We start from the raw sequence: 17,593 nt of genomic DNA, 5'->3' as shown, positions 1-17,593 counted from the left end.
AGGTTGAACAGTTTAACAGTGGAATTTGTCACTATAGGATTTTGTGAGTTCCTGCTGGTGAAACTGAAAAATTACAATATAATTTTCTACAAAACATACTATAGTTATCTATAGTTCAGCTTCTGACCCCTAGGAGTGTATTTTAAAACCTGTCTCCCTTGTAATTGCAAGAGAAAATGATAGAAAAGACAAGAGGATGGCTTTGGTAAATTAAGCCCCCATGTCCCCTCCCCAAAAAAAGAGGTCTGGCCAGAGACATTAAAGAAGAAGCCTCAACTGTTGTAAATAAAGGTATACATTCATAATGTAAACCTTCATTTACAGCAGTTGTAAATGAACTGCATTTCATTTACAGCAGGGAAATAAGGGAAAGAGCTTTTTTTCCTTAAACAATTCTAAGTATTATGCAATATACAACATTTCTATATTGGCACGTCCTGTACCCAGTGATTGGATTGTTTTGGCAGTTTCAGTGTATGAATTGTTGTGCTTTTTATGGATTAGGTGTGGTATACCTGATTAGCTTCTACTTATATGGTCTTCAGTCTGTGGTTAGTGGTTAGTCTGTTGGCGGTTAATGTGTGGAAAGACTGATCCACACAACCGCCTTATTGTGGTTCAAAGATGCACCACCTACCATTTGCTGAGGATATGTCTCTCTTTCAGGCATTCTGCTGTTGAGACAAGCCAAAACTGATCCAAATTTGTATGGAGAATCAATGCCCCATAGAGAAGGAGGCTTGAGATAATGTGATTATGATTGGGGCCAGTAATCTACTGGGCTACAGTTAGCCCAATGGGCCTGCTGTGAACCATTCCTTTCCATTAGGATCACTGGACTTGGATGTTCTGCAGTACCATTTTGGCTGCAAGGGAGCCTTGAAGGGCAGCTGCTTCCTCCCCTCCACTTTTAAAGCTGTTGATCGGTTACTTGATTTAGAGCAGTATTTCTCCATCTTGCAATCTCATACTTCAACTCTCGGAATTCATGACGGATGGAGTCCACACATCTTAAAGTTGCCAAGTTGGAGAAAAAACAATTTAGAGCAGGGCTGTCAAACTCCTGGCCCGTGGGCCGGATGCGCCACATGCTGGCCACGCCCATGCCGTTTAGTGAAGGAGAAAATAGTCCCAATACATCATGTGACACCGTGAGTTTGACTCCTGATTTAGAGGGTGCTGAAGCCCTGAAATTGATGAGCCTATCTTTAATTTAATGTATATAATTGAAAGAATGGTTGAAAAGGTTCCCCTCTTTAACTTATGGTATGTGGCCTGAGCAACTGGGAATGTCCCTGGCTTTTCAGTTCCTCTACACATGGAATATTCTTTTTTTTAAAAAATCAATTCCATCATAGAATGTTTCTTGGTATGGATATGGCCTAGGCATATAGCATAAAGCTCACACTGATCCAGCATCTCTGCACTCAGGACATACAGAAAAAACTACCATAGTTATTTCATGCCACCTAGTGGCCAATAGATAAATTATCAGTAACTTTGAAACAGTTATGTGTATGTTTTAAAAAAAAAAAAGCTAAAGATTTCCCCTGTCCAGTTGTGTCTGAATCTAGGGGGCGGTGCTCATCTCTTGTTTCTTAGCTGAGGGAGCCAGCCTTGTCCAAAGATGTTTCTGTGGTCATGTGCCAGCATGACTATATGCTGAATGGAATGCCATTACCCTCCCACTGAAGTGGTACCTATTTATCTACTTTCATTTGCATGCTTTCAAACTGCTAGGTTGGCAGGAACTGGGTCAAGAACGGGAGCTCACCCTGTCACAAGATACTTGGATCTCAAACTGCCAACCTTCTGGTCGACAAGTCCAGCATCTTAGCCTCTAGGCCACAGTTGTGACAGCATGTCACAACTTCAACACATTCACACAGGCCTAACTCTTTATTTTCAGCTCCAGGCCCAGGAATCCTTACACAGAGGCAGCATCTGAGCTATGCAAATCCTGGCAGCCACAACTTTGCAGTTAATACAGCGAAACTGTTGCAATTTAGCCATTGTTAGGATAATAGGTCAACAGTCTTTGGGGAAACAAAGTTAAGGGGAAAATGATTAGCTGGAATACCTTGCAGAGATCATCTGAAATGTGTTCTGTATGGCAGTTGGTGACAGCTTTGCCTGCAGTTGGTGGCATTCAGATTTCAGCCAGAGAAAACCGCCAGTCACTGCTCTTACAATGTTGCACAGCAAAATTTGGTTTCGTCTTGGATCATTGTTTTGCTATTTTATGATCTGAGTGGTTGAATTTATAAATCAAGAAATATAATTGGAAATCAAAGCAAAAAAAAAATTTCTATTATGAACCATAAGTGGGCTGGGACAGATTTCAGCAGAAGTAAATCTCATTAGTGTTTTATGTTGTTTAATTCCAAGGCTCCATTGTATCCGAATACAAAATTTAGCTTAAAATAAATAAGATGCCTTTGAGTGAATTCTGAGCTTAACAATTGGTTTTCAGCAGTTCAGCTGAATGAGATCACAATCCTTTCACACAAAGAACTAATTTTTTGTTAACTTTCTCAATGGTTACTTTAGATGAAAGAAACAACAAACTGGCTTACTTGTTAGAATGGTTAGGTAGTTTAAAAACAGGAATTATAAGTAGTTCTTGACATAACAACCATCTGTTTAATGACCACTCAAAGTTACAACGGCACTAGAAAAAATGAATTCTTACCTCTGTTCTCATACTTATCACCATTGCAGCATCTCCACAGTGATGTGATCAAATTATGGGTGCTTGGCGTATATCTATGATAGTTGCAGCATCCCAGGGTTGTCATTTGCAATCTTCCTAAGGAGCTTCTGATAAGCAAAGTCAATAGGGGAAGCCAGTTTCGCTTAATGACCACATGATTTATTTAACAACTATAGTGATTTGCTTAACAACCATGGCAAAAAGGTAAAATGAGATGATTTTCTTAACTATTTTGTTTAACAATGGAAATTTGAGGCTCAATTGTGGTTCTAAGTTGAGGGCTATCTGTACTCTGAAATATTACCAGGAGATCCCAAGCTGATTTCAGTCCATGCCTGCTACGCACAACTGAGATTGTCAATGGCTTAGTTTCTTGTGCAAACAAAACAAATTGTGGTTTTAACAAACTCTGGTTAAGAAAATAAGATATGCAAGATTACTGATAGGACAGTATTAGAAGAAAAAAAAAGTACCTACAATAGAAGAATGGATATTGAAAGTTGCCAATTTGGCTGACATGGCGAAAATCTTAGCCTTTTTGAAAGACAATATGCAAGAAAGATACTTAAAGGAATGGAAAAAATGGATTGACTATATTCAAAGTAGATATCAGACTAAGAGTTATCAGACTGCTTTTGAATGATTATGATGTATTATTTTTGATTGTTTTCGGGGGAAGTTAGGAACTGATGAGAATTGTATGAGTATAATTAAGTTGGGACGAAATTTTTTTAGCATATGTTTGTTTTATTTTTAACTATACCTTGTGCTCGTTCCGGGAAGTTGGGGGGGAGGGGGAGGGGGGTTGTGAAGGGAGGGGGGAGGGGAGGGGGGAGGAAAGGGGAAAAAAATTTTTTGTAAAACTTTTTGAATAAAAAAAGAAAGAAAGAAAATAAGATATGATAAACCAGTCCTAATGTGGAAGTGAGTGCAGTCTTGCTTGGTCTCAGCCTAGTGTGATATCCTGATAGTCTTTGAATAAAAGGTATCTTCTTTCCTACTTCCCTTTACTGAAATCCTTCCTTTCTCACCTCTTCCCTTTACTGAAATCAAACTCTCTCCTTCTTCCCACCCCAAATCCACAATAGCCTGAAGATTTTATGTACAAAGAGTCTGAATGCAAAATATTTTCATCTGAGTTGAGTCTCAATGTGTTTGGCTTCATTATGGATGAAGAGACCTGAGTTTTAATAGCAAATCCATTTGACAAGAAAAGCTATTAACCTCTGTTTCTCATATCAGTATTCTTACAGCAGCACATTTTAGTTAAAGTAATCTTCTTTGTTCCTGGAGGCTGCTTGCAGATAATGCAGACATTATCCTTATCTCTGAAATAAACAGAACCAGGTGGCATTTCAAATATTGTTGCGAGCTTGAAGGAGTCTATAATCAAAGAACTGCAGAAAGGAAAGAGTAAAAAAGGGCAAAAGGCTTTTCCTTAGCAGCATGCAATAGAAACTCTCCCCAGGATTAATAACCCCAGGTTTTGCTTGTGAGAATAGCTGTCGAGTACTATAAAGGGAAGGAAGAAGAGTGAGACTCATGGTTACATTATTTGTATTCTGCTTTGGAACGGTTGGATTCACCATTGGCATTGCATCTTTCCAACTTCATTTGTCTCTTTGTATTTCAGTGATCAGAGCAAAGGCTGTCTCTCAAAAAGAGGTGGACTCTGGGAATGACATCTATGGAAACCCCATCAAACACATCCAATATGAGATCAAACAGATAAAGGTAACAACATGAGAACTACATGAGAACTCTAGCTTTGGCTATGTGTATACAGACAGTCCCCAGGTTAAGAATGACTTCTGTTCCTAACGCTGTCTTTAACTCAAACTTGTATGGAAGTCGGAACTCGTACTTAACACACGAACAGCCTGTTACTAAAAAAGGGGGGGTTGACATTGCCCTTCCTTAAGCTGATGAACTGCTGAAGCTGCAAAATGCTTTCAGGAATTGCTGAAAATGGCTGAAAACAGGCTTATATATTAAAAATGGTTCCTGAAAGCATTGCATGAATTCAGCACTTCATTGGGTCAAGGAAGGGAGAACACCGTCTGCCATTTTTAGCAATAGGCAGCCTGTTTGTATTAGGAGATAGTCCTTACTTTCTGAACCTGGGGACCGCCTGTGTAACTCTGCCTTATACATACACACAAAGAAGAACCACAGCAATACAGAGTGAAACTGCAGAGAACCCATAAACCTGTTACGTTAGTGCTATTTAATGCTACACATTTTCTATGTTTTCATTTCAGAATTCCAGCTGCCTTATTTAGAACTATAAAAATATTATTAGTTTATCTGTCAGGAATACTTAGTCTAACAAAAGAATAAGAAAGAGGAAGGAAAAGAAAACCCATAAAAACACTGAAAAACCACCTCAAAAGCAAATGAATCAAGGGTTTGACATGTTAGATCCAATTGGCATTCTATTCCTACACTGATTTAATGAAAGAGCAGAAGAATTATCATTCCGTATCCTAGAGATACACTGAAACTAATGTGGAAGAAGCAGCCTTTAAGAGCAGTTTTTGGTTTCCTGTTTCTGGAATTTCTTTGGAATTGGCCCATTAACATTATTTTGGTTTCCCTGCATGTCATCTGCAAAAGCTTCTCCCTCTGCTGGAGAAGCTATTGAAAACAAATGCTCTTTTTCCATACCTCAGACCTCTACACTAAAATAACTTGATCATAGGTCTCAGTGCAACATCCCATTTGCCAGATTTATTAATGATCTATTACTTTATGAATTTTTAAAATATCCCTAAACATAAAGTTAGCATTTGTCAAATGGAAATCAGTTGGATATAAGATTGCATATTGAATGATAGAATTCACATACCACATTAACCATAACTTTAGTTTCTAAATCACAATTTACGGCTTGACACAATCTTTGAATCCTCTTGTTGTAATAATGGTTAAAGGGTGGCCTTTAAAAAATAAATAGGTGGCAACATTTTATTGGCATATGGATTGATTTCTCCAAGAGGGAAAACAGGTAGGAAAAATATACATGCCTGTCAAAGGATTAAAGAAAATTGTGAAAACATTTATCATTCTCTTTTGACTGTGTTTGGGAAAGAACTTGGAAAAACATTGGAAATACTAGAGTTGTCTTCCCCATCTTGATATTCTCCAAATGTGCCAGATAACCGCTCTTACAGTTTCTAGCGAGGATTTCTAGAATGAGAACAGTACATCTGGAGGGTACCAGTTTGAAAAGGCTGTACCAGAAACATGTCTGACATGATGGTTAGCATGAGGAAAGATTTGTGCATGTAAAATCTTTAAAGGGTGTGTTCCATTTTATTTTTTAAAAAAATATTAACTGGTAGATTGCTGATCTCTACTCTTGGCCTTTCCCTTTCAGATGTTTAAAGGGCCAGAACAGGACATTGAATTCATCTTCACAGCTCCCTCCTCAGCAGTGTGTGGAGTGACACTGGATGTTGGTGGCAAGAAGGAATATCTCATTGCAGGTAAAGCATAATAAAATTTCAAAGCCTAGAAGAGGAGTAAGAAACAGAAAGGCAATGAAATGGAGGTATGAAAGACCAAAATAAAAATAAAAATTCAAAACCTACTTTTCACCAGCACCATACCACTGTAAATCCCCAAAATATTTCTGACAATTAACTTTGCAGCAAGAAATGCAACTTCAAATTAGGTGATGATGTATCTTTGGCAAGTTGCTACCGTACTAGGACTTTGCAGTGGTGTTTGACTGGCTGTTTCTTAGAAAATAAAGTAATAAACAGGAACCTTAGTCTGAATCTAGTTCAGCTTCCTGCTCAATTCAAGATTCATAGTGAGGGGTCCTTCATGCCCTCTGAGTTTGGGGTTTTTTTTGCAGATGTTTCATTACACAAACTGCGAATAACATCATCAGTGCTAGTAAGGAGTGGGGTTTGCTCTCGGTTAATATTTTAGTGTCTTGCTCTGTCAGTGCTAGTGGGGGTGTTCTTAGAGGTTCTTTGGTTAGGCTGTCTACTGTTTGTTTATTTGGCAGTTCTTTTGATTGGGGTATTGTTTACTTGATTGTTGGTCTGATGTTAATTTTGGAGTTATTTTGTGCTCATCTGGATCTAACTGCTGGTGAGGAGGTATTTTGGTCTTTTTGTTCCCTTTTTGGCTTGTTGATTGTTTCTGTTGCATAGTCTGCAGATATTGATAACTAATTTGTCAGGGTGCCAGGTTTCTAGAAGATTCATAGCCCAGGCTCTTATAATACATCCACAGTTGGGGGCTGCCCAGGTTCATCTTAAATCCCTGAAGCTCTCCAAGTTGTAAAATGTCTTCAAATGATTAGCTGAAATCTGCTTCCCTAGCAATTTCCAACGATTATTTCTAGAAGAATAGAATAATTGTTTTGTCTTCCTCATGATAGCTTGTCAGACATGTAATCTTTGCTATCAATTGCTCATAATTTTCTCTTTTTTAGGCATAGTCATTGGTGAGGGCAGCAAAGGGTAGAGGAGTGATGCAACACACAGCCACTTCATGATGCAAAATCTGTGGCATATGTGCTTGTTGGGACACCACAATATAACTGTGAAACTTATGTTGAAACCTCACTCTACATGGATCCTCATTTTGCCATAATCTCAGTTTGCCCACATATGCTTGTGTTTACACTACAGGCTAAACAAATTTACTTCTTTGAAATGTTCTTAATGAGATTTGCCTTTTGGTTCCCTTATCATCCTACTTACTCTTCTCTGGGCATATTCCAGTTTTTCAATCTCCTTAAAATGAGATGCCAGAAATGGAGAACAGTATTTCATGTGTAGCCTAACATGGAATAGAGTATACATATTAACTTTATTCTATTTTTCAAAAGATGAATGTGAAATGAGCATACTAGACATCACAGCCTGAGCTTTCAACTTCATCTTTATTTCCACAAATATATGTTGGTCCTGTATCTTTTAACAGGCTGATTGTTAGGGGCTGCAGTTAGGTGGGGAGGCAAGACTGGAGTAACAGGGATTGGTTGATTTGCCAATTTGCTTTGGGGAATAGTTATTTTACAATAGGTGATGCCGAATGTGGCAGCCATTTTGTGAATGTTTAGTTTCTCCACAAGGGCAGCCATTTTATAAATCTAAAGTGTGATCTGGAAATTTCCAGTGGTGCCTACCAGCTGCCACCCTAGCTCCCCAATTGATTGGAAGCTGTGTCAGGAGAGTGCAATTACTTACAAATCAACGTTTGTTTTAGCTCTCATTTACAATTTAGTCTTCCCAATCAAATTAAGAGGGTGACCACTGCATAAGTTAACTCTGGAAATAATCAGGAAAATGCCCTCTGGCTTGCAGGCTGCTATTCATAATTGCTTTGTTCTCTCAGGGAAATCGGAGGGCAATGGCAGGATGCACATCACCCTTTGTGACTTCATCATTCCTTGGGATTCCCTTAGTGCCACCCAAAAGAAGAGTCTCAACCAGCGGTACCAGATGGGCTGTGAATGCAAGGTAAATCCGAATTTATGTACTTGTTTATTTGATTTCTATAACTGCCCATCTTAACAAGTGATTCTGGGGTGGCTTACATTCATTATCAAATGTAAAACAAAATCAATTAAAATAATAGAAAATAAACATATATTGCCATGGATGTTAATACAGTCAAGAAACTGAGCCCTTAAGTCACTAAGAACCCCAGGCCCAGACACACAACCAAGTCTTTATGGTCTTTAAAAAGGCCCACAAGGTCGAGGTCTTCCTGATCTCTGAAGGGAGATTTTTCCTGAGGGCAGAGGATATGGCAGAGCAGGTACATCTCCTAGTTCCCTGCCAGCCGACATTCCTTGGCTGATGGGACAATTAATACGCCTAACTTGCTGGACCCAATTGGCAGGTAGAAATGACTGGGAGGAGACTGTTCCTTAGTTAACCCAGCCCCAAGCCATGAAGGGCTTTAAATGTGATAACCAACACCTTGAATTGTACCTGGAAGCACACTGGCAGTCAATGCCACTGACATACAGTAGTAGTTGTGTTAACATGCATTGAGCATCCAACACTTTTTACTGCTCATGCAACCGCAGTTGAAGCTTCTGAATGCTCCAGGGCAGTCCCCGGTAAAGTGCATTATAGCAATCCAGAAAAGAGGTCATGAGGCATAAGTGACTGTAAACAAAGACTCCCAATACAGCAGCAGGTGCAACTGGCTCACAACTCTTAAGATGTGCAAAGGCCCTTCTGGCCACAGTTGCTACCTGGTCTTCTAGTAGGAGCCGTAAATCCCAGAAGATACTCCCCACCCCCAGACTGCACAAAGGGAACGCCACCAAAGCCAATGGTGGGAAAACCTTTTCTCCAGAAGACCCAAATACTCAATGCCATTCAGTCTTGCTTGAGTAGAAGCTGACTGCACTCCATCCCAACCCTTAGGAGTCTCCATGCACTGTGGGCAGGACACACATGGTAGCTCAGCATGGAGCTATAAAGCTTCCCAATCCTTAATGATCACCTCACGCAGAAACTCATGTAGATGTTAAATAGGAGAAAAGAGAGAACTAGGCCTGGGGTACCTCACAAAGTAGAGGTCATTGGCTGAATCCTCTTGCCCCATCAACCCCGACTGGAATTGACCCCAGAAGTAGAACCAGCTTAGCACAATACTGCCCCATCCAATTCTCAAAGCCAGTGCAGAAGGAAACCATGATCACTAATATTGAAAGCTGCTGATAGGTCAAGAAGAGTGAGGATGGTCACATTACACCCATCTTGCTCTTGCCAGAGGTCAACTGTGAGTGTATTCAGTGCCATCTTAAACTTGTAACCTGGCCTGAACCCTTTCAACTTTGGACCTCCTGCGAGGAGCTGAAGAAGCATGTTCTTTTAGTCAATGGCTCCTGTTTGCTCTTTAGTTTACTTTCTTGGAAGTATTGGCAGACTAAAGTATTTATTCAGTTGAGGAACTCCTAACCCATCCCAATCCCCAAGGATTTGGGTAATGTACAGCCTCAAAACAAAACAAAAAACCATAGTAATTAATACCAAAAATTAGAATCTTAATTCAGGAGGCAGGCTGACATGAAAAACTTGCTTCCAGAATTGCAAATGGGTAGAGTTGCCTGGACTACTGCTGGTGAATGGTGCACAGACTACTAAGCAGAATTCCTGCTCTCTCTCATTCGTACCAGATAGGCAGATTCCTTTCTGGCAAGGTATTGCTCAAGACCTTGTAGACTCTTACAGATGAATGAGATCTTGGAAGTGTTCTAGTCCAACATCCTGCCCAAGGCTGTGTTATTCAGGGCTTTTGAAACACTTCAAATTGGACCCAGAATTTGATAACCAGTGCAGGCATTTTAAAATGCACATAATTCCATACTGATGGTATTGTCTTGCTAGTAGTCTTGCATGCTAACCTGTCAGATAGCTTAGATGTTTGGTCCAAAATGCTGCAATACATGGAACCTGAATCTAATGCCAGCAAATGCCTAAGAAAGCTAATGCCTAGGAAATCATGATGTTATTGGTATTTTTTTCTCTGCAGATTTCCCGCTGCCCCTCCATCCCCTGCTATGTCTCTGCTCAGGACGAGTGTCTGTGGACTGACTGGGTGACGGAGAAGAACATCAATGGGCGGCAGGCAAAACACTATGCCTGCATCAAGCGGAGTGATGGTTCCTGTGCGTGGTACCGTGGAGTGGCTCCCCCTAAACAGGAGTTCCTTGACATTGAGGATCCTTGAGTTCCTTTGGCACCGGCAGCATGGCTTGCAAGGAATTAGATCGGTCCACATTTGACATCACTTCCTGGAAACAGCATGAAAATAAAATCTTATGGGCAGGCCAATAGTGGTGGGTGGAGAGTGCTAAGGAAAGGGATGCTGAGGCCATTCATACGTTGCTGCTTCTGCTTTTTCTCCAGTGCTGTTCCAGTGAGTGTCTTCTTACTCTATGGTATAAGGTATAATGGAGGAAGACAGTATCAACAGTATGATTGGCTGAGAGGTTTTGTCTCCGATTCTGGGTAGCAGGCCTACCAGGTTCTTACTGTCTTGAGAGACATCCCTCCTTGTGAAGAAAACTCGTAAACCCTCTCTTTCCCACTCTCCCACCTTCTGCCTGGTCAAACCCCCTCTTCTTTCCACATATGAAATTATTCCACACTTACCACTTTAAAATCATTCCTTTCTCTTAGACACATACACAGAGACACATGTGGTGGGCTGAGATTAAACATGCATTTTGGGCTCCATGAAAAGTAGTGGTGGTGCCATCAGTCCAGGGCATCCTTTTACACTGGCAAAGAGAAGAGTTGTGTTATCTTCCAAGGACTAAGCAACTCTTTGAAAATTGACTATCTGAGAGAGACAGTATCCTCTTTCAGGGGCAAAAATTGGAGGTAATTATGTTACTAAGTTAATATATGTAGCCTGGAAGGCATGGGAGATACATACAGCTTTTAGCTTTGCAACTGGAATTGTCAAGTTTCAGTTTTAAAAAACTGTTTCAGGATATGGGCTTACTCCATATGCTTGATCCACCTTTTTCATATTTGTGCCATTAATGTAATTCTGATATCAGTCTCTCTTAGCCAGTTGTAAGGTTTGCTATTTTTGTTAGTATTTTGGAACTTTGTAGACCAAGGAATTGTCATCTTCCTCTTGCTCCTCCAAAGTTCCTGGCACAGAGTAATTTTTAATCAGACCAATGTAGTTCCAAGCCCTGCAACTTGCTGAATGGAGAAACCAATTATTGCAACAAGAATTCTTTGCAGATGGCAAACATTTGTGTTCTCTTCCCAAATATGTGATTAGGAGAGCTGGCCGATGATATACAGATACATTTATTAAACTGTGATTATAAATGCTCCTTTGGAGTAATGACAAAACCCTCCGCTGTTTGAAAAGGACTATTATTCAATTCAACCCTTCCATTCCCCCTTCTGAGCTTGTCCTTTCTTTCCTGGATTTCCCCAAGCTGTGTGTGCCCCCCCCTCCTTTTGGGATTCTCAGACCTAGATCTGAAGGACACTCACACTTGAGCCTGCCCCCTGTGGCCTTTTCATGCTGTTCATCAAGGTAGAATTTAAAGATGTCATACTGGGCCAGTCTGTTGATTTCAATATATTTTTAAAACAAGAAAAAGGAAAAAAATCTGTTCAGTCCAGTATAAGACTCCTGATTTACTTCCTGTACGGTTATATCCTATGTGACATTTACCTTCTTTCTCTCTGTTGATACTTTTTGATTTTTAATTTTTTTCAGTTTGTTTCAGCAATCAGTTGTATCATTCCTCTATTATGTTTTTTTTAATGTCCTTGTTTAGCTGTTAGATTTGCACTTATTACTTTGTAAAGGGGTTCTGTGTTGGAAGCTTTTAACATACAGTTGGGAAGAATGTCAAATGTATGGAGGACAATGTTCCTTCCCTCATTGCGGAATGCCAGCGGAAGCAGTATTCTGTTCCGGTCTTCTCTGGTTTCTCCTGCAGCATGTGTAAGTTTTTTACAGAGACTGGAGGATGGCAGCAACACGTGACTGCTTCTTGCTAGCCAAACTGCAGCTCCCAGCCTGCCAGAAAGCAAACAAACTTAAGTTGGCCATTTAAGTAGTGGTGTGAAAACAACTCTTGCAAAAGACCTATTTATGGAAAAACAATATAAAAGACTCCTCAATTGGCTTAATTTATAGCTGTGGGTTTTAGTGTCACGCATAACTTTCCCTGAAGCACCCATAACAGAACAGTTTCCCCTCCACGCCAGCAATTCGAAAATATTTTAAAAAATAATAATAAAGAGTTTACATTATTTTCAAATCTTTGCTTAGTGAGTATGAAAAGATAAGTTAACTTGCTGCCGTAATTTAAAGCTTTTTGGGGAGCAGCTGGGGTGGGAAGATTGTTTGGTGGGTAGAATAATATGGGGTGGGTTGTTTTTGTTGTTGTTGGATTCTGAAAGCTGAGATTTTCTTGTGCTGGGAACACATGAAAGTTGCTGAATAGACAAGCAGACTGTGCATGTCTCTGACGCTTTGTATAATTCGTATGTGGACACTTGAGTCTCCGGACAATAAACAGTATTATCAAAGAAAATGGAAACAGGCTCTTTTTGGGTGGCATACACTTTTTTTCTGCTGACAGGCGGCCAAAATTCCTGCAGGGCCTCTTAACCACTTACTAGTTGAGAAGATTTGAATGGAAGAATGCAGGCAAATCAATGGAGGACCCCTTTTCCTCTCCGTAGCCCCAGCATCAATGATTTTAACTTTCCCCTTCCTGTCTATTTTCAGTATTTCTCCCATGTTCTTGATGTTCCCTTCCCAATCCAAAATTGGAGTTACCAATTATCTGAGTGATGGCAATTAATTACGGTAGTAATCCAGCAATGCTGTTTAATAATACATCAGGCTCTATATTGTATGCATAACACTCGCCCTTCCCTCAGTTTAGCAGGACTGCAAAAATTACAAAAGGGATCTTAGGAATTCTGCTTATTCTTCCTGAACAACTTAAAATCATTGCAATATAAAGTGCCTATTTCCAAACAGAGCCAATTTGGTGTAGTGGTTAAGGCACCAAGCTAGAAACTGGGAAACCATAAGTCCTAGGCCCATCTTAGGTATGAAGCCAGCTAGGTGACCTTGAGCCAGTCAACCTCCCTCTGCCCTTGGAAGGAGGCAAGGGCAAACCCCTTCTGAAATCTTGCCAAGAAAATGCACAGACCCAGGAATCAAGACACAAAGGCATACCCCACCCCAATATCATTGGATGGATCACTAAGAGATACAGAATACAGAAACAATTTTTGTTTTTGCTTATTATGTAGCAATCGCCTGGATTCTTGCAGCTCAGATACAATAGCCCTAACTATGCACAATTCCAATTGAAGCTCTCTACTTATCTTATGGCAAGGGTGTCAAACTCGATTTCACTGAGGGCCACATCAGGGTTGTGTTTGACCTTGGAGGGCCAGGTGGCCATGGCTGGGGTGTGGCCATGATAGGTGTGGCAGATCAACACCACTCCTGTGGGGGCACCTGTGGGGGCCAATTACTAAGGAAGGGCTTCCCTGAAACCCTCTCTCACTCTCATAATCAATCTTCCTTCCCTCCCTTTTCATCCTTTCTTCTTCCTTCCCCTCTTTCCTTATTTTTCTGTGTCTTTCCTCTTTCTCCTTATCCTTTCCTGTTCCTTCTTGCATGCTCAAATACAAAAGGGGAAATATTTCTTCTGTTTTTTTAGTTTGTTTTGATAGCTCTCTGCCAGCAAAAAGTCTGGCAGAGGGGTCTGGTCTTTTGCTGTTTCCAGGCCAGCCCCACGGGCTAGATGTAAGCACTCTGCGGGTCTGATGCGGCCCACGGGCCTTGAGTTTGACACCCCTGTCTTATAGAGTTCGAAGAATACACTGGATCGTTAAAAGGAGTTGAAGATTCACTACTGCTATTCACAGCTCTAAATAACTTATCCAGTGCTAACTTTAGAAGCTGATTTAGCACAGCCCCAACCTCATCAGCCCTCCTGATTTAGGTATCTGGGAATAAAATTACACAAAGAATAACTTTTGCCTTCAAAGGACAACCATCCACCCTATGTTGTCTAAAATCCTGATGACGGATCCTCTGAGCACTGCTATGTGGGGTCATTTAAATTGGATTGTCACGGTAGGAGCCGCAATTGGTTCTGTGCAGGACCCTGGTTTCTGGACCTGAAGCTGCCTTGGGAGTGTCCCATCTTCTCCTCTCTTCGTTTTCAGTGGTGCTCAAGAGCTGAATGGGCCAACTCGCTCTGACCAACTTGCTGTGGGACAATTCAATTTAATTGTTTAAAATAATTTTAAAAATTGTTTTAAATTTTGTCATTCACATCTTTTCTTTAATGATTCTATGGTAATCTTCAACTTATAACAGTTCATTTAGTGAACGTTCGAAGTTACAAATGCACTAAAAAAGTGACCTATAATCAATTTTCATACTTATGACCCTTGCAGCATCCCCAAGATCATGTGATCAAAATTCAGATGCTTGGCAACTGACTCTTTTATGAGGGTTGCAGTGTTCCAGGGTCCTGTGATCAACTTTTGCGACCTTCTAACAAGCAAAGTCAATGGGGAAGCAGGATTCATTTAACAACTGTAGGAAATTAGCACCTACCCCCCTCCTAGAAGAATGAAATATTTTAGAAAATATTTAAAAGGCAGAATATATTTCCCTGGATGAAAAATGGAGAAACACGTTTTAAAGACAAAGCAGCTTCCTGACTCCCCCCCACCTTTGTCAATGGGTCAGAGGTAGAAACTCATTCTCCCCACCTTTGTCAATGGGACCATCATCTGCAACACAATAGGACCCATCTAGCAACAAAAACTCACAACATGACACCTGGGAAGATTACATCAGCCAGCAAGGTTAGCTAAGACCCCCACCCCGAGAGTCTGACAACCAATCAGGGTACTCTTCCTGTGCCCCAGAAAGTTCAAAGCTCAGAAAAAGCATAAAGCTAGGGAGCGCACAGGATCTCATCCCTTTTCTGTTCAGGAACTCAAGCCATGTGAACCTGACCACCATTAAACCATCTTTCCAAGCAGTCTCCATGTTTCCAGTGTCTTTTTCCCCACTTGGAACTGAACCCAGATGGATATTTCTTCCAACACAACCATGTTACCAACTTAACTGCAGTGTTTCACTTAATAACTGTGGCAAGAAAGGTAATAAAATAGGGCAAAATTCACTTAACAAGGATTTCACTTAGCGGAGACTTCCTGTTTGGCACCGTAGGTGATGGCGGTGATCTTTACGATCACCAACCTCTGGATTATGTGGAATCGCTAGGACAGCTTAAATCTGCTGTCCAGTGGTTCGAAAAACCCTCTCTTCGGGAGAAGAAGAGATGGTGAGCTGAGGGCAGAGGTAGAATTTCCCTAAAGCCCCTGAGAAAAAAGGGGTTTGAAGGGTTAAGTTCCCTCCAGCAACCCGAAGTGCTCCAGATCCGAGGATTTTTCTGCTTTGGCGGAACCAATCACCACGACCAAACACCGAGATTTATTTTGGACAATAAAGGATTATACCGGACAGAACGAAAGTGGGAGAACCTTAAGCAAGTAGCCAAGCCAATTCCCCGATACTTTGTAACAAGCTTGAAAACAGCAAGAAAATGGAGGCGAATTGTTAACAAGCTAACGAGTGGAAAGCGAAAGTGATACTTTTAGCGTTCGGCCGCCGTTTGCTGCTGGTAAATTGCATGTTATTTGCTACTTTAACTTTTTAACTCTTTGCTGCCTGCTGATAGAATCTAGGGGAGATTTTTAAAAAATTGTTTTAAAGACTGTGTTTCTCAGAGCTTAAGAAGATTTAAAGTGAATATTAAGCTGGAAATAAATAAATAAATAATTTTATAGAAGATGGCAGCCAAGCAATTAAAGTCTACTGTAACAAAGGGCTCTGGAATTTCATCAGCTGGTGCCTCTCCAGCTCATACAGCAGAGACTAGAACATTGAACTTAGAGGCAGTACAAGAGAATTTAAAAGACTTTATGCAAGAAAAATTTAAAGTAATAACTGATGAGATGTCTGAAATGAAAGAGCAGATATCAGAAATTCAAGTGGGAAATAAAGAAGTTAAGGAAGGATTTGTAATTGCAGTACAAAGTTTGGCAACAAATGTGATTTTATTAGAAGAGGAGGTTGAAGAAATTAAACAACATAATTCAAAATTAGAAAATAAAATGGATGAATTTCAAAATAAAATGGAAAAACAGATGATGAAATAGTTTTGATACAATATAGAAATATGGAATTTGCTCTAAGAATCCGTGGTTTGAAAGAAAATAAAGAAGAGAATTTAAGGAAATTTTTCTGAAGTATTTGCTGAGATATTAGCAGCTCGTCCAGCAGATGTGGCTTATCAAATTGATAAAATATATCGTGTGAATTCTTGGATAGCAAGGCAAAAAAGTTGCCAAGGGATGTTGTTATTTATTTTACAAACAGAACAGTGAGAAATCAGATTTTGCAAGCCTCATATAAGGGGAGAAGATTCAGATTGCTGGTCAAGATATTTTAATATTAAAGGAAATTCCACCAAAATGTTAAGGGCTAGGAAGGAATTTGCCTTCCTGGTGAATGAACTTAAAAAACGTCAGATTGAATATAGATGGGATATCCCAACTGGTATAATAGTATATTATGCAGGGAAAGTACATCGTCTCAATACAGTTGGAAAAGCAAGAGAATTTTATGTTGAGGCATTAAAAGTTGGAAGTCTTCCCCCATTGGAAGCTAGAAGAAGGGAGGCTGAAGTGAAGGAAAGAGAAGTGAAGCAGGTACAAGAACAGATTGTGATGGAAGAAGATTTATTACAAGTGTTGGAAATACCTACGACGGGTTCAGATTCAAAAGAACAAAGGCTGACAAGAGCTGCTGCTAAACGCAAGGAACAAGAGATGAAGGCACAACAACAACTGGCAACTACTACAACGGAAACAGTGGGAGGAGCAAGGCCTAAAGCAAAATGTGATCTGCGGCTAGTGTTCCAAAAGTTTCCTTTGGCCGATAATGGCAATTAAACTATTATCTTGGAATGTTAATGGTTTGAATTCACCGCAGAAGAGAAGGAAAGTATTTCATTATTTGAAACAATTTAAAAATGACATTACCTGTTTACAAGAAACACATATTAGATCTTTAGACCAGAAATATTTGATAAACTCAAAACTGGGAGTACATTTTGTTGCCTCCTCTTTGGAAAAAAAAACGGTTTAGTTATATATATAAAGAAGGATATATCAGCAAAATTAATTGAGGTGGATAAGCAAGGAAGATACATTGCTATTGAACTTTTGTTGGAGGGAAAGAAGATATTATTAATAGGAGTTTATGCTCCGAATCAACAAGAAGAAATTTTTTTCAAGTTTTTAC

At 40.1% G+C, this 17,593-nt stretch overlaps 1 protein-coding gene across 1 annotated transcript in view; it reads left to right on the top strand.

The window, feature by feature from the left end:
• Positions 1–12,773, top strand: part of TIMP2 (TIMP metallopeptidase inhibitor 2) — a 30,221-nt gene extending 17,448 nt beyond the window's left edge. The window contains exons 2-5 of the mRNA XM_058173885.1: positions 4,347–4,447; positions 6,093–6,201; positions 8,072–8,196; positions 10,229–12,773. Of these exons, the coding sequence (XP_058029868.1) occupies positions 4,347–4,447; positions 6,093–6,201; positions 8,072–8,196; positions 10,229–10,426 (533 nt within the window). The 3' untranslated portion in view covers positions 10,427–12,773. The remainder of the gene's footprint in view (positions 1–4,346; positions 4,448–6,092; positions 6,202–8,071; positions 8,197–10,228) is intronic.
• The last annotated feature ends 4,820 nt before the right edge of the window (positions 12,774–17,593 follow it).

This window comes from Ahaetulla prasina, chromosome 2, assembly GCF_028640845.1.
Source record: "Ahaetulla prasina isolate Xishuangbanna chromosome 2, ASM2864084v1, whole genome shotgun sequence".
Taxonomy (NCBI): domain Eukaryota; kingdom Metazoa; phylum Chordata; class Lepidosauria; order Squamata; family Colubridae; genus Ahaetulla; species Ahaetulla prasina.
The sequence above is the reverse complement of the archived record's forward strand: the minus strand, read 5'-3'. Positions and strand labels throughout refer to the sequence as shown.